General features: G+C 37.9%; 2 protein-coding genes across 19 annotated transcripts in view; one reads left to right on the top strand and one right to left on the bottom strand.

Moving 5' to 3' along the window:
• The window catches only part of APC4 (anaphase-promoting complex subunit 4), a 49,907-nt gene extending 29,339 nt beyond the window's left edge, over nt 1–20,568 (bottom strand). The window contains exons 1-2 of the mRNA XM_069132445.1: nt 19,830–20,568; nt 19,662–19,725 (exon numbers count right to left, since the gene is read on the bottom strand). Coding sequence (XP_068988546.1) covers nt 19,662–19,671 — 10 coding nt within the window. The 5' untranslated portion in view covers nt 19,672–19,725; nt 19,830–20,568. The remainder of the gene's footprint in view (nt 1–19,661; nt 19,726–19,829) is intronic.
• Nucleotides 316–19,459, top strand: TpnT (troponin T, skeletal muscle). Of its 18 annotated transcripts, none has more exons than XM_069132456.1 (15): nt 316–554; nt 3,302–3,347; nt 5,065–5,091; nt 6,893–6,913; nt 9,659–9,676; nt 13,884–13,914; nt 14,021–14,125; nt 14,730–14,826; nt 14,934–14,970; nt 15,073–15,178; nt 15,289–15,507; nt 15,733–15,825; nt 15,920–16,000; nt 17,451–17,529; nt 18,595–19,459. In XM_069132456.1, the coding sequence occupies exons 2-15, from the start codon at nt 3,322–3,324 to the stop codon at nt 18,876–18,878; spliced, it is 1,224 nt and encodes a 407-aa protein (XP_068988557.1). In that variant the 5' UTR covers nt 316–554; nt 3,302–3,321; the 3' UTR covers nt 18,879–19,459. The 18 variants fall into 18 exon arrangements, with proteins under 18 accessions (XP_068988557.1, XP_068988562.1, XP_068988565.1 ...); XM_069132459.1 differs by lacking the exon at nt 316–554 and adding an exon at nt 1,512–1,527; XM_069132458.1 differs by lacking the exon at nt 316–554 and adding an exon at nt 2,229–2,245.
• Nucleotides 20,569–22,773: the final 2,205 nt, after the last annotated feature.

Here is a 22,773-nt window from a genome sequence, read left to right as displayed (position 1 = left end):
CAAAACATGAACGAAGAAGTATCATTCGCTGCGGCAGACGAAGCTCCTAATCAAGTTATTCAAAATTCGCGTATCCCTTCCAACTTGACGATTCCATCGATGATTCGTGTCGGCGGGCATAAGCTGCGGGGGTGGAAGCCAAGAGGCAGAAGGGGTCCACGGGAAAGGGAGCGAGATCCACGCACGGGAACGTGTATGTAGAAGGGACGAAAATAGTAGCGTGCCAGGATCGTATCACGCTCGCATCCAACGAACGTGGATCTGCTTTCTATTAATAGCGAAACGAAAGGGAGCGGATCTCGAGTCAGCCTCGCCGAGTAGGCATCGTTCCGAGCCTTGGTGCTGTCCAGGCTCTGATCGCAGGACTTCAGAGCCGCTCGAGCTGTCGCGGACTCCACATTCCACCGGCAAAAGCTCTTCCGTGCGTGCCTGTTGAGAAGCATCTCTTGCTCGGCTGGTGCCCCGAGGCGAACCCTCATACCACACGTCATACACACACACACATCTCCCACCCACCCACACAACATTGCCACACACATTCACACCGTTCGAGTGTAAGTTTCTAATAGCATCATTCTATTCTTTTTCTTCTCTTCGATATGTGCTTCATTATTTAACTTGGTTTGATTCAGTGACATAACGTATATCCGTATTCTGAGAATGTTCTCGCTCGATCTTGGATCGCTCGTGTTTGCATGTCGATCTACGATCGATATGGATATTTCGAATCAGTGACCAGTTTGATCACCGATGCTTAGCATAAGTTTGGTTATAGTGATATTGTATGATCGACGTTGCTGGCTAGAGAGGATTTCATTGTCTTCGTTGCCGTTGCGTGGATCGATTTGATGTATCGCGGGGGCAGGGCAAGCGGAAAATTGAACGGAACCGAGTGTGAAAGTGAAACGACCACGGGTAAAGATGAAACTGTTCGGATCCGGCGTGAGGACCAAATGCTTCGACGGTCAAATTTTCTCTCTGAAAACCACCGTGCAATGTTGAGTTTGACTGGATGTATAATGCAATAGATGGCTGGTATAGACGGTAAACAGCTGAAAGGATGGTCCCGAGGCTCTGTGTAAATTTATGTCGAATGACCAGAGATACAAGGCTCGCGAGAATTCACGAGCGAAAGCCGCGCGCAAGTGGTGTCTGACTATGCTGTGAGTTTATCTACTGAAGCTTCTATTCGGAGATCAGACTTCTCGTTGACCTCGGGCAGAGTTTTCAAAGAGGAAACTCTCCGAGTGAGAATAATTGGACAAATTTCCGGCAGATATTCGAAACAACTATTAGTGGAGAACTTGCCGAGTCTCCGTTGGAGTTTTAGTTTCACCTTCCGCTTGCCTTTCACGGTGTGCTTTTCCACGATGGGACAACTATTATGTGACTCGTTCGATCGTTTTCGAAATTGACTATCGGCAAGTTGAGGATGTCTTCATTGCTCCGTGAATATGATTTTAGTTTAATAAAATCGCAAAAGGAAAGCAAGGGATGTTGACGTTCGACGAGCGAACAAAGAAAACCGTAAGCTACTTCATTTCCACAAGTTTGTCAGAATGTTTACCACCGAATGGAGACTTGAAACATCGAATCAGTTTTTCAACGATACCAACTTTTTTTTTTGTAAATAATTCTCATCTTCTATAAAAATATTATATCCATAAATTTTCATAATTTCATACTTTTATATATGTATATAGCTCCTATACGATACGTGTATAATTTTCTTTTATATGATTTCGTACGGATCAATCGGACAATCCTATACATTGAAATCCTACTATCTATCTTTAGCGTAAATGCAAATCTCGAGTTTAAGTTTACAGATTAAGCGTTAAGAATTTGAGATTGGATAACGAGTAAGGGATGAAATTATTTCTCTTGCCTATAATGGCAGAACAAAGAGCACGAATATAGAATCGCATTGGCTCCTTGATAACTCACCGCCTATAAATGTACGGCAAATATCCCGTTTCACGACATTCGATCGTGACGTGTGTAATTATATAATATTGTTTCCACTCCTACGCGTCAGCCATCGCGCGGCATTATGCATCGTAGCATGTAACGTGTAAACGCTATGCCGGGCAATTTGTGAAATTAGCGCTACGAAGCGGATATCATTTTAAAATATCCCTGCAATTTCGACTTGAACTTCGACGAATCAAGCCGTGCGTGCTTCTTCACGATCCTTCACTCCGGGCGAAGAATTGAAAGAAAAATACTCGTAAGCGAATTATCGGTACGAGCGACTGTAACTGGAAGTAGTATCAACAGAATAAAAGATATCGAAAAAAAAAAAAAAAACAGGAAAGAAACGAAGAAAACTTTGTCAATGGGCCGAGGGAAGGAAAGAAAGAATGTCTTGGAGGTCGAAGCTTAATTTGTTCGCGAAGACAGGAAACGATGAGCGAGTTCGATGACGACAACGGCAACGAAGACGAGATCGAGCAGAAGGTGGAGGAACTTCCATAGAGAGCGAGGGAGGCAAACGGACGAGAAAAAGAGAAAGAAAAAAGAAAGAAAGAAAACGGGCGAGAGAAGAAGAAAAAGCCAATAAACGTAGGAAGAAAGAGGAATAGAGAGAGAAAGAGAGAGAGAGATAGAGAGAGAAGAGTAGAGTTGGTTTTCTAAAATTAGAGCGACGAGGAAGAGAAGGGGATGGCTCCTTATAGAGCTTGCGACGTCGAGCTTGCGGCCAGGGTTAGCAAACTGGCACTCTCTTTCTCGTCTCAGAATATCAGATTACCTTTGCAGCAGTGCATCGTCTCGCCCCTTCGACTTCTTCCTTTCTTTTCTAGCTTTCTCTTTCTCGCGGCAGCAAGGTTCGATTTATGCTCAACGTGTGCACCCTTCGTCTCTCGTCCATACCTTCTGTTTCTTTCCCTTTTTGCCACTTGGCTTGTTGTTTATTAAAAAATTTGCTGTGAGAAGTGCGCCACGTATATCTGCTCTCCAGAGAACGGACGATCGAATCGCTGCGCGCCAACCGATCGACCATTTTTTCCGAGAGATTTTCCACCCGCGAGTGCATCCGCAATATTTTTCTTTCTTCAAGACACGAGACCGAATATTTTTTTCATGCCTGTTCGGTGTAACCTCGCGAGAATACTTTTCGCAAATCCTTTAGTTGGGAAAAGATTGAACATTCAGACAGACGATTCGATCGTTCTTTTTCTCGGTTGGTGCAAAGAATTGTGATCGAAGATCAAGTAACTACGCGCTATGCGAGATATAACGAAGAAATTGTCGGATAAGGATGCGTTGTGTTAATCGGTGGTTTGTTTGCGTGTTGCAGTACCGTAACCACCAGCAAACATGTCTGACGACGAGGAGCAATACTCGTAAGTATTGAAAGCCGATCAGGAAATATTCTGAAAGATATTAAATCCAGTCCCTCGACATTCTTCGTCACGACTTGTGAAATAGATTCTGTGAACGAAGCAATCATTGAAAGAGAAGTAAGAGAGTAAACGTCCACGATCGACAAATCGAAGATAAGTGGAAAGTTACGTAAGTACGATTCGTCGAACGTTGGTTAAAATTAGAGCAAAGGGCATCGTCGAAATGTCCGTGAAATCGGAAGTTCTTGAGTGACGGGGAATGCCGAGGATATCTTTTAGCTGAGGTGAACGTAACTTTAAGTTAAGAGATAGCACGATATATAGCCCATCGGAAGCGTCAGAGAAACATGTCGTCGATAGATCACGTACAGTCTTTCTTAGTGGCGATTTGCAGGGTCGAGAAAAAGTCACTGAATCCTAGTTACTTACGTTCTCGATGCAACTCGGAATCAATCAGGTTGCTACGAAAGTTGAGGATATACCGAGATTCCCCCCGCCCCCTCTCGATGTTGATCATTGTCACACAATGAACGGTATTCAACAAAACGAATTGCGTCCACGTAAGATGAAAAATCTCTCCGTGATTTGTGCCCTCGTATTGTTTCCCCTGTTGTTTAATGCGTTATTATCGATATGTACCTCGTCCAATTCTTACCCCCCAGAGTTTTGTTGTGAAAATAAACCACCCTCCCCCCGTCCACGTGTCTTTATGTTGAGCAAATCGTAATCGTTGCACGTCTCCTTGATTAAATTGCTCGCTAAAAATGTTTCCTCTATACCATCTTCTGACTTGCCACTTAGGGTTTCAACGAATATAACGAATTTCTAAAAGTAAATAAATATTTTATTCATAACATTATTCGTTCGTAGTATCAAAAACGTAATTAATTATATTTAGAGAGCCATAATTTAAATGTTATGCGGATCAAATTCGTTTCAAACTTTTGAGAGAAGTTCCAAACTTTTGCAAACGAGTACTTATTGTTTAACGATATACTTCGACGTATAAATATTGAAATAACGCTAATGGAACTATCATACGGGAAACGAGGTCATGGTCGATGCAAACGAAACAGTTATCGTTTATTTTTAAAACGATGAAATTTAAACACAGTTCGCACCTAAAGATGAGTCGTCCGATCGAATCGAACTTTGGATCTGTATACAGTATGGTGAATAGTGTCCAAAAATGTCATGTTAAAATGTCTTCGCTTGCGAATCTCCTTGTGCCTCTACGTTGCCCGATCTGAACTCGATAAATTTAATAGGAAAACTGCACAGAGAATCAAGTATCACAGTGGTATAAACCAGTTGTTTGCTATTCTTCATAAAATACTTTTGTAAAGCGTGAGTTCTGGACTTATTCTTGTAAAAGTTCATTATATTTTTTGAAACACTTTCAAAAATCGAAATACACGATTCGACTGAAATCCTCGAAATGTTAATTCACATCACCGTGATAATTTTCAGTTCGTCGTGTAAACGTTACAAATTTCACTTTAAGGAAGAGCGAATTTCATTTTTAGCGAGCGATTGAGTTACAGCCCCATGAAAACGTCCATTTGCCCCGTAGACCCATAAAAATGTGCCCCTGTTGCCCGAAAGCCCGAGTTTTGTTTTAGTATTCTCTTTTTATTATTCATTTAATAGCCCCCTTGTACGCGTTTACCTGTACCCGGTGACTAACAAATACCATTTTCCATTTTCTGTTTTACAGCAGCGAGGAGGAGGTGGTCGAGGAAACGTAAGTGTTGCTGGTAATTCCTTAATCCCTCGAGATCGTTCCAAAAATACTTCTAACGTCCACGTTCTCTCATTTTCTCATTCCAGGAAGTAAGTTCCAGAGGCGTGTCCGCGTTTAGGTGTCTGCTACCACTGCGCAGTCACCAGGGAGTCGTAGTTGTCGTTTTCTGATCTCGATTTTAGATTTTAGGCTCCTTTAGCTGTGCAACGGATCATAACGAGCGTTGATCGTGCTCTAAACGTTAGATTCTTGCCAGTTAGTCATCATCCTTTTTAGGTTTTTATGGTCTCTAGAGGGATCGTTCTTGACGGTTAATTCGAATGTAGTTAGCTTGATTAGTCAAAATTTGATTAAGGTCGCGTCGTAAGATCGGTATCACGACTTTGGAAGGTACGATTCTCTATTTGTTGATCAGTAAAATAAAAAATTGGAAATTGTTTATTAATAAGCATTAATAACGTTGTTTTAGAGATTTTTAATTTCAGTATATCTATAGTGATATTATTGTTGGAAATTTATGTAACTTTCTGACCATCGAAATATTAAACACCGCGTTTTCTCGTGAAACACGAAGCCAGTTAGAATTAGACCAGACGTGTTTCTTTTACAAAAATAGGACGGTTGGTTTGGCGGTGCCATCTTGTTGCCTCGAATGTGAGTTTACACAACAGCAAAAAGGGGGAAATAATTTCTCGAACACCTCGGAGGCAATTGATCGTAATCGCAGTGTAAAATAGTAGAAACGCGGAAGTTGACGATTTTCATATTCGTAAGGTTCGACTAATTATGAAATCGTACGATATTAAACGAAATATCGTTGTTTGCGTCACATTCATTTAACTCTACTTACACATCGATAAGTAAGTAACAAAGGAACAAATTTCCACGTAGCATACATTTTTCAAAGAATTTTTGATCTTCGAGGAATTTCCAATCGGATCTTAGGCATCACGGAAGAACAGAACTTTCGAAAGCACAATAGCCGTATCGAAAAATCACGTTCGTGCCTCAGAGCGATCTCTCTCGAACTATTGTTAAAATTAGAATCAGTCGTGCTTCTCTCGCGAAAATAGAGCAAACGAATGGCGCGGTATCTACGAACCTCGAATCGAATATTAAATCGTCGATAACGTTTTATGTTCTAACCGATCGAGAATCTAGAGAATCTCGAGAAATTACGGTCCGTTTACAGTTTCGCGAATGGAATTTTTCTTTCTCTGCCAGCGTCCATTTGTTTGCGCAACAACGAAACACGATTCAATGTTTTCTTCCCACTGGCAATTTGTCTGAAGTAAAACAATTTCGAGTGGTATCAAAGAAAAATATTGAGTCGTTTCGAATGGAACGGAAGGATCGCCGAGAAATATCCCTTCGCGAGGTAGTTGAAACGAAACGCGGATGCATCTTCCGGAATCGCGTTATCCATTATTTTTAACGGGGTCGATATTTCTCGGCGATTCTTGTAACATTCGCGTGCAATGAAAAGAGAACACGATCGAGGGGAAAGAATAATTACCAGTGTCCGATTTATCGACCTGTTAGTAGACTCCTATCTGTAGACACCTATCGATGCCATTATCTTTTGACTTTGGTTTATGATCTTCGTTTTTTCTCTCTGTTTTTCTGTTCGCAACTCTATCTATAACAATCCGCCCCTTCGACTGATATCTTCACAATACAATACACAAAAAAAAAAAAAAAAAATATAAAAAAATTATCAACCGACCAATCAATCAAAACCGCCAATCACCATCGACCAAACGACCAACGCGGCGCGAATTGACAAATTGCAAAATCAAAGGCAGCCGGAGAGGAAGATCGAGTAAGTTTTCTTGAAAACAATTCTACGTTCGCCTTGTATCTTGTTCAGGCAGCTATTTTGGCAATGTTCACTTCTCTCGTTTTTTTCTTAGTCTCTTTTACTCTTTCTCTATTTACTTACTTTCTTTCTTCTCTATCTATCTCTCTCACTTTCATTTCTTCTATTTTCTTCTTTGTTAATCGTTTAACCGTTTATTGCTGTTGTTGTGGTTGTTGTCTTGTATCTCATACAAGTTTAGTATTGTATATCTGTCTGCTATCTCGCTCTTACATACATCTCTCTTTGTATAAATGTAACGTATTTTTTGTTTTTATTTTTCTACGTGGTACATCTTACTTTGCGCTGTAAGACGCGATCAGTCTGTTTTTTCTCTTTAGCTCTGTACCGTATTTTTATTCTCACGCTTTTTCTTGTCATCGATGTTCTTTTTTGTCCAACGAAACGTACATTCTGCCGCGAGATCATCATTTTTGCTTCCTTCGTTGTCAACGCGATCGACCTGATCTTTTTTCGCAAAAAGTCACTACTTTTTAAGCATTATTTCAGCATTTATCGTTAATCATTGGCTCTTTTTTGTTCACACTTCTTTTCTACCATTCAGCAGCAAATTTTATTAAACAACGGACATGATTAATTTCCGCGAAGAGTTCCATTTTTTTTTCCGTAATTTATAACAATCGTCCCTTCTGTCCTTCGGACGAGCGCGTAATTCAAAGACCATTTTAGCGCTCTTTTTATTATCCATCTCGCGACGGTTCTCTTTCTTTCTCCTTTTTCTTTTATTTTCTTTTTCTCCATACATTTTGTCAGCCGTAGAATTTTTGCGTTTCTCATCTATCGAGACTTAATAACTCTACCGAGAAATCGTACGAATCGTTTTCTTTGCCGGTTAGATGGAATTTTCGAGTTAAACGTTAAAACGATCCGATGTCGTTGCTCGTACAGTGGCGGTGAAAAATGACCTTTTCCACTTTAGCATTAGCGAAACGTACCGGTGTCGTTGCTGCTTTTTTTCACTTTTGCACTTAAAATTATTGTTCGTAAATCGCGATACCGTGTACACCAGATATACTGTCTTGAGATATTTTTTTTTCCTCGAAGGGAATGCGACTTTCGCGAGTACAAGTTTGTACATTATCTCTTTTTTTCTTTCCCTTCTTTTTTATTGTTTTTATATTTTTCACTTTACTTTTTTACAGTATTTGTCTTCCGATTCTCAGTATATTCCTTTTAGGGATATCGTGAACGTTATTATCGGTGAATTTATGGTCGAGAAGCGAAATGGAAACGACAGAGACAAACCTCGTTTTTTAATCTCTCTTTGCCTATTCGACCTCATTTTTCTTTGTTATTTGGTCCGTCCACTATCTTCTATTATCTTTGATGCTGTGTCGCTGTTGTTGTGTCGATGGTTGAACGAGTACATATGTCTATTACGCCGCTATTTTGTTCTGTTTGATACACGTCTCAGAGATTTTAGTTAGCGTGATTTTTTGGTCGTTACGAATGATACACACATTTACACCGTATACGAATGCTTGAAAAGTGAACAATTTTCCAATCGATGGCTATGGCGATTAAAATTCTACTTTCGAAAGTATATCTTTGAAAATTAACACCTTACTATTCTGAAGCCTACGATAACCAAATAATCTGTTAAAATTAACGTACGGTGTGACCTGTTCAAGCAGATATATTCTTATTTTCTGTTATCTTTGTCTAAGATCAAAATAACCAAGATAACCGACTAGTGTGTTAAAAGTAATTGCAAAACGACATTAAGCTATATATTATTTGATTTCTTTTATATTTGTTTCAATTTTAACGTTCGTGATACCAATATAATTCTCTTCTCAATGATAAATACGACTTAAATTAAGCGCAACTAAAAGTTCAGATATTTCGAATCAGCTTCGTGACATCAATACGATATTTCTTTTAATGATAAATACGATCCATCAATCCGCCCTCGTTATCAATCCGAAGAGTTCCATATTTATAGAATTACTTATTCAACGGTCAAAAGGTTCGACGATTTTCCGCTGTCTCTTGAACGTTATTAACATCCAATCAAGCGTTTCATTTTTCAAGCAAGATCGAAGGCAGAATAAATCGCCCATCACGCCTTTACCACACCTAACTTGTTCTTGTTTTTTCTGCGTATTGCGTATGTCGCATAATTGTCGTTTTGTTATCGCATCCTGGTCTGTGGAAAAAGGCTTTTTACGAAAAGAAAAAGAAAAAAAAAACACCTACGCGCGCGTAGCTTTTCCAAAGCACGAATACACGTATGTATGACAAAATCATTCGAACGAAAGAGACGGTAGGCTGCCTGTTCTCCTGTTTTACGTTGTCTGTGAAAAAGTCGATAAGAACACGCTCGTGAGACACGCGGAGATTCGCGCTTCGTTGTCTTCGCCGGCGAGCGCGAAACTTTCCTACGAATTGTGTCGTTAAAGAAAAAGAAGGAACCGAGGAGAATAAAAGCGGGTGGAACGCGGCAGACTGTCGTCAATTTTAACAACGCCGTTCTTCGACCGATCGGCTCTCAGGACTTTAATCGAACCGGGAACGAATAAGATAACAGAAAAAAAAGATAAAAAAAGAACGAGTAAGAGAAAGAAGCAATAAGCCAAGCGGAATGTAGTTTGCGCGGGCTTCCGCCAGTCCCAAAGTAACCCGTCTGCAAAGAAACCCGAACGACTGCGATTGTTATTAATGTGCCTTTCCTTTCTTTTTTTGTAGGGGTAGGGCGTCCCAAAAGTAAGTTGAATCTCGAAGGTTGTTTATTACACGTCAATAATACTTTCTTTGTTCTTCGGCCGCTCTCACAAATATCCCCAAGTCCGCGCTTCTTTTCGAATTTTTGGCGGGAACGAGACGAAGAAACGGTACGGTTCATCGTATCATCTGAATTTTCTACTCTTACAAATCTATCTGTTTCAAGTATTGATATATAATTCGCAATCTTTGCTCATATAATGATTTATACGATAGAAAATTTATAACGAAGGAAAGTTATAGTGTTCAAGCTAATCTTTCGAACGAACGATTCGACGAGCTTAAAAGTTGACCAATTTTTCTACAGGTGACTATGATAATTAAACTCTTACCTTGGAAAGCATACTTCTTAAATTTTACACTTTACTATTTGATACTAATGTGATAACATTGTATGTATATGTAAGGAAAATTGAACAAATTTTATCGGATATTTTTATCGCGTTAAAATATTTTCAAAGATATTTGTAAACGATTGAGTATTTTCGCTACAGGTTTTTGACCGTTCAAGCTAATTAAAGGTGGTTATCTATACGTTCACGCGAACATTTACTGGTATACGAATCGTTTCGGTGAAAATTTTTATCGTGTTAAAAGAAAGAACGTTTAAAGGTGTTTGTAGATAGTTGGTTGTTTTCGCTGGAGGTTCTTGACCATTCGAAGCAACTAAAAGCAATCTTGTCCACGTAAATATGTACGGACGATTTAACGTTGTTTAATCTTGAAGTTTTAAGGCTTTTGACCGTATTATGCGATGGCAGTTGCATAAGGGGTGCGCGCAACTAATATAACTTGCGTCGGCTGGACGATTGCCAAACGTTTCATAAATATGTGTACGATAACGTAATGCGGTTTATTCTTATACCAAAGCTGTGGTGTCCGTTCGAAATGTTTCACGTTCCACTGTGATGTAATGTAATTAACGAACAAACAGTTCGGTGGAAGAATACAGCCATTGTCAGCTTTGATATTTATTTCATGCCAAGATTCGGTATTAATACTTCGAGTATGATTTATCCTGAAACATCGTTTGATATCTCTCTATCACGTCTAACATGCCTTTGAAATTTACGATTTTCTTCAAATTTCTATTATTACACTACAATGTTACTGTTATTATTGCATTGTAACAAACATTTTATTTAGTTTGTAATCGATCGAACGCATTACTCGCGGTAAATGTAAATTTCATTAATGGTAATTTGCGTTCTGAAGTTAAATCTAAAGAATAGTATTCTCGGATTATCGGATCATCGATTCACAATGGCAAAGAAATAGTAAACGGAGCTGAAAGAAAAATTTGTTTTTTCTTTTCAGAATACGTGTTCAACGTTCACCATCTTTTTTTTGTGCAGCTTGAAACTATAAATTCCTTGTGTTTTATTTGTCTCTTATTTGTTTCCTCCGTTGGAATCCTCGTGTTATACGTTTCGTATGTTTTCTTTTGTCACAACAGCTGTTTGATGTCCATTGGAAATTCGATAAAAAAAAAATAACTGTTAACTCTGTGTAATAATATGTATACGTAATGTGTCTCGATCCCGCCAAAAAGAAGATAAATATGGTCTAATAATTCGTGATCAGTGCTCGAAGCAACCAACCCCCGCCCCCAAGCTCATGTTTCTCTCTGTCTGTCTATCTATCTGTCTCTTTTACCCCCTTCTCGTGTTTTTTCTTTTTGTCTCTCTATATTCTTGATTAATCACGAATTAACGGCTCTGTATATAATCACCGTGTGTCTGTTACACGCGTACACCTACATATGTGTATACGATACATACGTGTCCACGAGTCCACGAAAACCGATCTTTTTATCCGTTCATCTCGTTTAAACTTCTACCCACTTTGATGTCGTGTTTTTTGTCTCCTACGTTTCCAAAGGAGTCGTGTTTTTTTGGTTTCTGTCACTTTGGTGATCACCCAGTCTTCCCCTCTTTGTCACGTTCTGTTAATTATGTTCGACTTTGTGCAATAATCAATCGACCCGCAGCAATTGTCGCAGAAAGATCGGCCAAATTAGTCGAGGGTCGCTGAATTTTTGTGAATCGTTATGATGGATGGAAAAGGCCGAATATTTCAAGTAATTCGCCGAGCAGTTTCATAATATCGTTGTGCAATGTTCGTGTTACATTGCCAACGATGTTAAACGTTGTTTATTATATTGTCGTTTTCACTTGCGAATAAAACTGACCCAGAGCAACTTTTGGAACCGGTCCCACTCGGTCATTTTCATTTTTCAAAGTACTCGCGTTGAATATAATAATATTCGATAACGCTATATTATTTATTGTATTATATGAATTATTCGAGACTAGTATTTTTGTGTTTCCCCTGATTGAAAATAGCTGAGATCGGAATTATTTCACAAATATTCAGCAGCTCTTTTACATGACACGATCGTCGAGACTTCATTTTTCATGTATGTAAATTGGCCAGCACCTCGGCTTTCGACTGTGGCTTTTTAAGGCGTTGTGGATAATAATTGATAATAAGAATGACGACAGCGATGACGCTGATAACGGCGGCGACTGTGCGTGTTGCTTGCATTTGAGTTGGGAAAGAAGAAGAAAATGTCTGACGAGAAGAAGAGTGAATGCTAGATCTCCAATTCTCTCCCAATTATCCTTTATCATCGTCTTTGTGATATATTATGAAAAATCGTTTTATTCGATAAAATGATACATACACTTTCATCATACAGATTATTTACATTTATTATTATTACTTTAATTTTTACTGTTCGTTTTTATTATTTCGATTATCTAATTTTGTTTTTATTTTGATTATATTTTGTCAGGAAACATTATCATATTAATATTGCTATCTCAAAGTATATAAATTATTTTTCGAGAGAAACTCGAAACTCTAATTGGCGGATAGAAATTTTGTAATTGTAATTTTAATTTCAATAGGATTATTCTTGTCCCGATTGTACGCTGTTCAGATCTGTCAAAATTTTCTCTTCGAACCTGCTAAATTGCTTTCTGTAAAAATGCTTAATCGCTTGGTCTCGAGCGGCTTTTGAATTACTGTTTCCAGCTAAAAGAACTAAACTCGAACCGATATACAAATATCCCATGTGTCTCTTCCATCATCGAGATCCAAAAATCCACAAGCCGTCTATTTTCCGCAACGGCGGAATCATCTTTATAATTAGAGATTCTTCCCTTATTTTAAAGTTATCCTGGACCCGATCCACGTGATGTAATTTGACCAACGATATCGTGTCTGCACATATTCGAGAATACCTTGAATTTTGAAATGCCTCCAAATACTCGTTAAGACGATTCCTTCGTATTTTTCGTTTTTAATATTTTTACTATCGCTCAATGTACATGATTTATATTGAAATAATTAGAAAATAAAAGCAGCGAGAAACAATTCAGTTTGATAGCGCAGATTGACCAAAATGCCTCGATACTTATGAATTGTAATTTGAATACCAGACATAAGATATTTTTTACTTTCTGCTTTAGTAATTTTTCTTGCGTTAAAGACGAACGATTCTCGAAACTCTTTTCAGAGTTTTTGTGCAAGCGTAAAATCTTATTCTCGCGAGCCCCGAAACAAAATTTAAATTCAAGTGACCGCATAATTCTAGCTAAAATCTTCCATCAATTTTCCAATATCCTGTTCCGTGGGAGTCTAATGGATTCCCTGGCAACAAACTCGTCGGTTTCCCTCAACCCTCGTAAACTTATTAACATCTCTCTCTCTCTCTCTCTCTCTTTCTTTCTCTCTCTCTCTTTTTCTAAAACTACACTTCACTTTCTTACATCGCGCACCTAATTCTCTTTTATTTGTCCATATGCTTAAACAGAAACTTTTCAATTTTCTCTTCTGTCTGTCCGTCCATTCGACCGTCTGTCCGTTTGCGTGTGCGTCTGTCTGTTTGTGTGGTTGTTATGTGCGTGTGACGAGAAAAAACTAAAAGGAAAAGAATAAAAAAGAAAAAAAGAAAGAAAAGAAAAAAGCAGGAAAAAGACAAAAACATGAAAATAAGCAAAAAAAAAAAAAAAAGAAAGAGAATTATTCGCCACGAGAGAGAATGGATGAAGTGTAATAAATAATAGAAAGTGGAACGTGAGAGTGGCGTATCGGAGTTCTGGAAGATCTTACGAGATCTCTCAGAGGACGAGCGACAGGAACTAAAGAAAGTTACTTTTGTTTTCGCTCCGGCCTACATCAGGGAGTCTGGGGAGAATATCGAGTTTATGAAGGTGAGGAGAAGATCTGGGATCTGTCCCCGAGATCTCGTAGATACGATATATCGGGGAGATTTAGTATCGGCACGTATTTACATTCTGTCGTTTCCCGTTTACACAGAGGCAAGAACAGAAAAGGAGCGACCTAGACGAACAGCTTAAGGAATACATCGCAGAATGGCGGAAACAGAGAGCCAAGGAGGAGGAGGAACTGAAGAGATTGAAGGTTCGTATTCATAAAGCAACCTTAGATTTCCTTTGTTGTCACTTTCTAGACATATAGTACACCATGAAAGTATATATATTCGAATACTCACCATACACAATGTCTGTGTATATATTGTATGTGTTACACAAAACGTTTCGAAAGTTCTCCAACACTGTGACAACGAGACACGATTATCATAATTAACGTGTCAAACGAATTTGGCATTGGCGAAATTTTAAAGCAATCTGGAAATGTATAAAGGAATTATAAGATATTTACTCTAAAAACATATATAAAATAGTAATAGCAAAAAATTAGTATACATCATAATAAGTGTTAATAATGGTTTCATTACATATTAAGGTATATTAATACTACAGATAATTGGCTGTTTCAATACTTTTGCGATCTCTGCGAAATATATTCCTGTATTAAATATATATCTTTTAGCTTACGTACATTTTCATATTTGTTTCAAACTTTACCAATGCACAAATAATATATACCTATACGTAAAACCCACAAGTATTTGAATACTTGATTCGTACGCTACTGTACTATATTTTCTGTTACGTTTCCATGAATCTATATTATTCATTGCTTTCTTTCGCGTTGTTCGCAGGAGAAACAAGCGAAGCGCAAGATAACTCGCGCGGACGAGGAGAAGAGATTGGCTCAGAAAAAGAAGGAGGAGGAAGAACGTCGCCAACGTGAAATCGGTGGGTTTATTCTATTCTTTTCCATTCTTTTCCTGTTTCGATATTGTTTCGGGAGATTACCCGATTTTCTTTCTGGAGATTTTTCTGATGTTTTCTTAAACTTACAGAGGAAAAGAAGCAACGCGATATTGAGGAAAAGAGAAAGTACGTGTTTCCCTTCGCCAAATCTTATATATATATATATCTAACTAATATAGTAAGACAAATAACGTCCAACATATAAAAAAATACAACCTTTTTATCCAGACGTTTGGAAGAATCAGAAAAGAAACGTCAGGCTATGATGCAAGCGATGAAAGATCAAGCGAACAAGAAGGGCCCCAACTTTACCATCACTAGGAAAGATCTAGCAGTTCGTATCGTTCCTACGAAGAAACTTGAGATTTTGAAAGACATACATCGTGCGACAGCATAAGATCATATAGTTGGAATGTTATTAATATATTTTTCCGTTCGATAAAGGGTAATCTTACGTCGGCGCAACTGGAACGCAACAAGACGAAAGAACAGCTGGAAGAGGAAAAGAAGATTTCGCTGAGCATTCGCATCAAACCCTTGGAAATCGATGGTATGTCCATTGAGAAGCTCCGGTTCAAGGCTACCGAACTCTGGGATACCATTGTCAAGCTGGAGACCGAGAAATATGATCTTGAAGAGCGACAGAAACGCCAGGACTATGACGTGAGTGAAAATACATGAATATGTAGCAACTGTGAAAAATAGTACTAGGAGGAAGGAAGGTTCTCAGTGTTTGTAGTCGGCTATGTTAACCAAAACGCCGTCGTCCGCTGATGATCCTCTCCTTTGGGTGCTGATTCCACAAATACATTCTGCATATATGTATATTACGTACTTTTATGTTTGTAAGCATCGGAATGTTTTGAATAATTGTCTGTTTGCTCTTAGCTTAAAGAATTAAAGGAACGTCAGAAGCAGCAACTGAGGCACAAGGCTTTGAAGAAAGGTCTTGATCCCGAAGCCCTCACCGGAAAGTATCCTGTAAGTAGCACGTTTAAACGATATAAAAAGATAAAATATAATACATTTTCGTAGCGAAATGCTTTAATACTGTACAATTATTTTCCTTACGTAGCCTAAGATCCAAGTGGCCTCCAAATACGAACGTCGAGTGGATACCAGGTCTTATGACGATAAGAAGAAGCTCTTCGAGGGTGTAAGTATATTTCCCATAGATTCGATCAGTCGCTGATTCTTCGAATATTCAGCTGACCCAGATATGCGATAAAATAAATTTTACCCGATTTGAGATCTCAAGATCTAATAATAACAGTGATCGGAGAAAATGGAAAAGGCATGCTATCTGAAGAAATATTATTATGAGTACAAAATTGAAATCTATATGTATATAAATGTTTCGGAGTAAGATTATTAAGAAAAGAGATTTTATCATAGTGATATATGGTCAAAGACGTAGTAAAATAAATAATAAGAGATACGATATCACGAGGGATAAAGAAGAAGCGACACAGCTCGTTAAAAAAGTAGTCGTAGAAAGATAATAGTTGAAAAAAGATGATCACAGAAGAATGTCAATTGAATCGCAGGGCTATGACACGCTTCTAGCGGAGTACAACGAGAAACTATGGAAACAGAAAACAGAACAGTTCATGAAGCGTAACAAAAGTGAGTCCTATCGAGCTCTCTGTCAGTGTACTACCCCTTTTGCTTGCGTTGCTGGTTGTACCCCTAGCACTTTGTCCCCCTTTCGTTTGCCTTAGGACCGTTAAAATGATCGTCATTCTAATTCGTGTTGGACTCCATTTAATAAATAGTAGATTTAGACTATAGAGATCGTTGGAAGTGTTGTTATGCTCGTGTTGTTTCGTTCCACAAAGTAAAGTACTCACATTTCATCCTTCATTGATCGTAATTCATCGCATCTCCCCATAATTTATTATTGAAACAAGCATGAATATGACGATCACGAACGGAAGAACTTATACCACGAGTCTTAGAATAAGTGTCAATTATAAGATCACATGGAGACAAGATGTTTACGACAGATGCAAATTACGTATCCATCATCTTGATTGTCCCGTGGATGTCCCGTATACAGGAAGAACATTTGTCAAGAAATCTTTCATTTAGAAAACCGAATACGAAACACATCGAATGCGAAGCGAAATACTCTACGCTTCAAGTTCTATTTTTTTACGCTCCTAAAGCAAAGAATACAATTACATTAAATACAAACTTCAGTCATGCTCAGAATTTTATCACATCGACATGTTTCTATCAAACATTCTTCGTGGCTTGACATGTTAGTAGAGTGACTAATTAAAAGTCTGTGTAAGAGAATATAAGAATTTGTACCACGTAATTAATGCAAGCTAATGGATGGTTAATATGTATGTAATTCTTTTGGAATCGCAAATGTACTCGTTTAACTTAAACATCCGACATGTACATATATGTATATACAAAAAGCAGGTTCCAGTGTAATACTAGGTGTCGTTGACTTGTCCTGCTAGTTATCAAGCCCCAAGTTCATTTATAAGGAGAATTTATACAGCAATATTTTGAAAACCGAGGAAAGAGACCAGAGGCGAGTGCCCCGTGTGACGATGTATCCTAGCATGCCACTTTGTCCCTTAATGTTGCAGGGCCTGACCGAACAGCAGAAGGAGTCCATAGAGAAGCAGTGGGCTCAACAGAAGGAACAATTCCTTGGTCGTCAGAAGAGTATGTATGCTAGCTTCATCTTCGAGCAAACGCAACACATCATTTGTTATAAATGTATATTTTTTTTATATTTCCAACCTTGAGCTTCATAATCTGTAGGAAAGACATTTTTGAGTACAGTTTTGGTTATTTTTATATAGTCGAAGATATTCACTACTAATTATTAAATTAGAATTATATTCTGGAATCACCATTTTTAGTTTCCTATCTGTTTTCTGTACCTTATTAAGAATAATTTTTATAAAGGAGGAGTGAGATCACACATCAAGTGGTTAAAGTATTTGAAAAAAGATTTCTTTAAAAACTGGGTTTCCAATTTCTAGATGGAAATATTAAATATTTTGGAATATGTATTTTTAATATATTTTCTTTACTTTATAAAGAATGTTTCTTTTGTAAACGAGGGAAGGGGTTGTCAAGATTCAGAGGCTATCTAGTTATCATAAAAAGAGATCGTGACTTAAAAAGGTGGAAAAATATTGATTTCAAAAAGGAAGGGGAAGACTATTGGTTATAGAATTCGAATAGGAAAGAATATCATAGATCTACGTATATTTCGCGTATTTCAAATAATTTGTGTATCAACTGTTCAAATGAAAATATACTAATGCAAAAAGCATTTTCCTGTCTCTTACCTGTTTATTATGTTATGTATCTCGGTGTGCGTTTGCTCGAGTCGTGGGTCTTGAAACCTGACCAGCCACAGTATTTTCTAAAAACTAGGACAGACTGCAACGGCCATAGAGTGAAGTATATTTTGCCAACGTTGAAGAACCTTGCTCGATGAAAAGCGAGAAGAACCTTTCAGAAAATTGAAAGCATGTGCCTGTACATTTAATTCTTTGTTTATTTTCCGTGGAAAAAGTAACTTTCTACGACTCTAGAATCTTATTCTTCATTCTCATACTACTCTCCATCATTTTTCTAAACATATCCTTATGTGCAAGATAATTTCCAACAAATCTTCTCTGTCATCGATCGAGATATATTTTCAAAAATTTTCAACACGAATTAAAATATCATCGATTATATAACAGATATATTTTATGTTTTTCTTTGAAACAGCGAAATTGCCGAAGTGGTTCGGCGAGAGGCCAGGCAAGAAACCAGGAGACCCCGAATCTCCAGAAGGCGAAGAAGACGTGAAGGCTGCGGCTGAAGACGAAGAGCTTGAGGAACCACAATTCGAAGAAGAAGAAGAAGAGGAGGAGGAAGAGGAGGAGGAAGAAGAAGAGGAAGAGAAGAAGGAGGGTGAGGGTGAAGGCGAGGAAGAGGAGGAAGAAGAGGAAGAAGAGGAGGAAGAAGAAGAAGAAGAGGAAGAGGAAGAGGAGGAGGAAGAGGAAGAATAGACGCCTCTTTCCAAAGATCAGCAACATCTAACCAAAGATTTAATCGATCGATCACCAAGAAATGTCGAAACATCCTACGAACCATTGAAATATAATAGTCGTGGCTACAGTAGAGACAACAATGGCGAACCATTTTCCCAGAATCTCGTCGTTATAGGTAGCTTTTTGTTTTGAGCTTTTATTGCGACATCGGAGTAATCGTACGAAGACGGTTCAAGAAAGAAAGACGAACGGTCTACACGTTATATTTTTCCGTGAAAAAGTCTAACCTATAACGGTGAGAATTCCGGTGAGATAAAACACGCTGTTACTACCTCTCGGCTGTTCTACCACTACTACTTCTATTACTATTACTCTACTACTTCTATTACTACTACAATTATTATTATTATATTGTACAAAAAATACACGCACACACATTATCAAAATAAAAAAAGAAGAGGTTTATCGTGTACGATTTCCGCGAGAAAACTTTCCTACCCCAGGAGAAGACCTTGATTTGTTACGCACACTGACACTTGTAATCACGATTGTAAATTAAGAGGCCTATGGAAAAAACTGTTCCGAATTCAAGACTTCAATAGTGTTTTTATTATTCAACTCTTTATTATTCAAGACATTAACACATTGATTATTACTGGATTTTTTTCTTACTTTTACTGGCAAATTTTATTAGCAATAAATTCGGAAATTACGAAAAAGAATGTAGCAAAATACATAGCGTATAATCTGTGTGGTTCGCGAAAGCAAAGAGATTTCCCCTTTAAAGTTCCTACTACTTACATATGTACATCGTGGGAGTCAAAAAACTTTCGTCCGCGCCCTTGCATTCCACTAACCTTACTTCCTGTCTCGTACAGAAATACGGATACGGATGAGATTAATGGCTTAATCATAAAAATTATCATAATGCCAGTTTTTCTTCTCTTGATCTCTTTTCACCGTTCTTACTTGACCTTTTCTTCGAGTATTCCTTTATTACGAGTACAATGCGTTCTTGATGAATATAATTATTAGCACATATACACTGCAGATAAATCACAATGTTTTTATTGATGACACTCGTGCTTTATCGATAGCACGTTGTTTTGTTTATCAAAAACATATCAACATAAGCATCGAGTAAAACAGAAATATATTAATCGATTTATGACCCTTTTGTAAACACGTATCCAACAAACGTCATGGCGCTTCGGATTCGCGCCAAAACTTATAAACAGGTATAAAACACTCAAGTGCTGCCAACAAACGCCCTTAAAATAAACAATACGGAATCTGCGTGTAATGATAGTTGTCGTGCGAATTTTGGTACGCCACGAAGTTCGGGCTTTAAAAGAAATATTTTGATATACTATATGAGAATTCAAGCTGAGAAAAGTATCAAATAATTGTTTCTATAATTTGGAAATTGTTTACATTTAACTATGTGTCAACAAATTGATCCAAGATACAAAAACATTCTGAAAATGGATTGTTTTGGAGATCTATTTTGAGGTAATTTGCTGGTTTGTTTTATATTTTTGTGGAAAAGCTTGTTCGCTTTGTAAATCAACCGAAAACTAATAATTATAATAGTCCTTTTGGTTTAATAAACATGGATTATGTTGCTCATAAATATGGCTTTTGATGAAGATATACTCATTGACATTTGATTTTGTTAACTTTAATTATGAAATTGGTTAATAAATTTCCTAATTTGTTACTATGTATGTATTATCTACCCAATAGTTCTCATATCATAGTTCAGTGCAATTACTTCAGTGAGACTACAAAATTGGCGATCGTCGTTCGTCGAAAGGAAATCATGCAAATTTACATGTTAGGACCGCAGTTCGTTAAAATTCAAGACAGACTTCAGTGACGGTGCAATGACGCAAAACATAAGAGGTAGAGCAAACGAGAGACCACTGTCTGTTTCTGTTCTTCTCACGTACATACTTCCGTTGATGTGTTCTATCTCTCTTTCTCGCTTTCGTTCATCTTACTCTAGTTTACTCAGCCGATAGTGATGGAAACGATACAATTTCAAACAAACTACACCTATACTACAGAATTGATTTTTCAAGCTACTTGCTTTATACTTGATATTTCATTTATTTTTTATATTTATTATAATTGTAACATTATCATAATTTTTCAACAAAATAAAATTGGCGCTATGTACAGTTGTTCCACCTGGTGGACGAAAGAGTATCACTCCCATCGCTAGTGGATGGCAACTATTTATAATGGTAGCCGTTGGCTTCAGTCTCGTGTTTCTTCTCTCCTTTACGCTCATTCTTTCTCTGTTTCTCACCGTCGTCTCTATTTCTTTTTCTCTCTTTTTCTCTCTTTCAGTCTACAGAGTGGTTCTTATTCTTTGTTAATAGTGTCTCCAAGCATTCGTCCGAGCCAGACTACGTTTGTCTCTGCTCTCCTACCTGAGAGGACCGAAATAGAGTAGCGGCAAGACCCCGACACTACCGACGCGACGCTACAATTCCGTCGTGGACCGAACAATAAACAATAACACGACGAAGCGTGTCACGAGTTCGGGATAGCGACTACCGCGACCTGTTGCCGGCTGCCAAAAAGATCCCGCTGGATGTCGCGCGTGTGTTAGTGAGATCGTGAAATGTTCGTTTCGGAGTGTTTGACCGCGGGAACGGGGAATTGTGTGTCATGGCGGTGATCGTTCTACAGAACAGCCACGTTCGTGTACACATGGCTACAATGTTGGCTATCAAGGAAAAAAAGAAAGGAAGAATGAGGAGCTGACTACGACGCGGCTTGGCCACTAGAAAACCACTTTCGATGAGGTAAGTATAAAATAATACGTACGATATATGAACGAATTTCTTTGGCAAGTGACAAGTGACAGATACTTCAGGTTGGACGCAATTACGTATTACCTTCGTGTGTTGTCTGCACCACGTTCGACGAGTATTTGAAGATTCGTTTCGTTGAGACAGAAACCGACGCCTCGTGCTAGAGCCGGAACTCGACGGAAATTGACGATTTCTGTCGAGGAACGACCGAGGACGCGCTTCGTGGTGGTTCGTGTTAATTCGCGATTTCCCGATAGCCGGGGCAACACGCGATAAGAACGATTACGAAATCGGGCATACTGAAACGTGAGAATAATTGGTAGCGTGATGAGGATAGTATACGCGAATAAGGATATATGAGGGGAATTAGGATTTTCTTATTGGCGAACTTTCACATGGATGCTCAGAGATCAAAAATGTCAACATGAGTAGAGCGATGACTTTTTATCATTCTTGAATGTTTTGTATCATTTTTAGACGAATGATACTTTATGAAAACTGTTACGAACAGGTTTAAAACCTGTTGAACTAGAGACATGAAGTAATGTATTTATCATTATGACCATGACTTTATCTTTACATTCACCTTTCGCTTTTATAATGTCAAACATGTAGCATATACTGCAACAGTTATCTTGCATAATATCGTTTTATAATTTTTTTCTTTTTACGTAAATTTGTTTAATCTTTGACGTGTATCGGAAAGTGTCAAATTAATACTTTGTATCTTGCTATGATATATTATTATTTTTTGTTTTCGTTAACATCTTGTAATTTATTTCAGATCATATTATGTAATAGACAACTGAACTATTTATCTATTTAAAGTTACATACATCTTATACAAGTATATAATGACTACATTATAACACGCAGTTACTGATATTCAAATTTGTATTCAAATTTGTTGTTCTGAAAATTACTCAGACATTAGCGTCTAATCGGAGTTATTGTGGTATAATTGTTTTAAGAAACGATTTTAATATTTTCCATACTGTAAGTGGTACATTTATTATACGTAATTGTTATTTGCAGACTCTCACGTAGCATCTGGTAAATGACTCCAAGTGCTTGCATAGTAATAACGA

The sequence above is a fragment of the Bombus flavifrons genome, chromosome 2 (genome assembly GCF_040668555.2).
Source record: "Bombus flavifrons isolate JBK064 chromosome 2, iyBomFlav1_principal, whole genome shotgun sequence".
NCBI classification, from domain to species: Eukaryota; Metazoa; Arthropoda; class Insecta; order Hymenoptera; family Apidae; genus Bombus; species Bombus flavifrons.
This window is presented reverse-complemented; position numbering and strand designations above follow the sequence as displayed.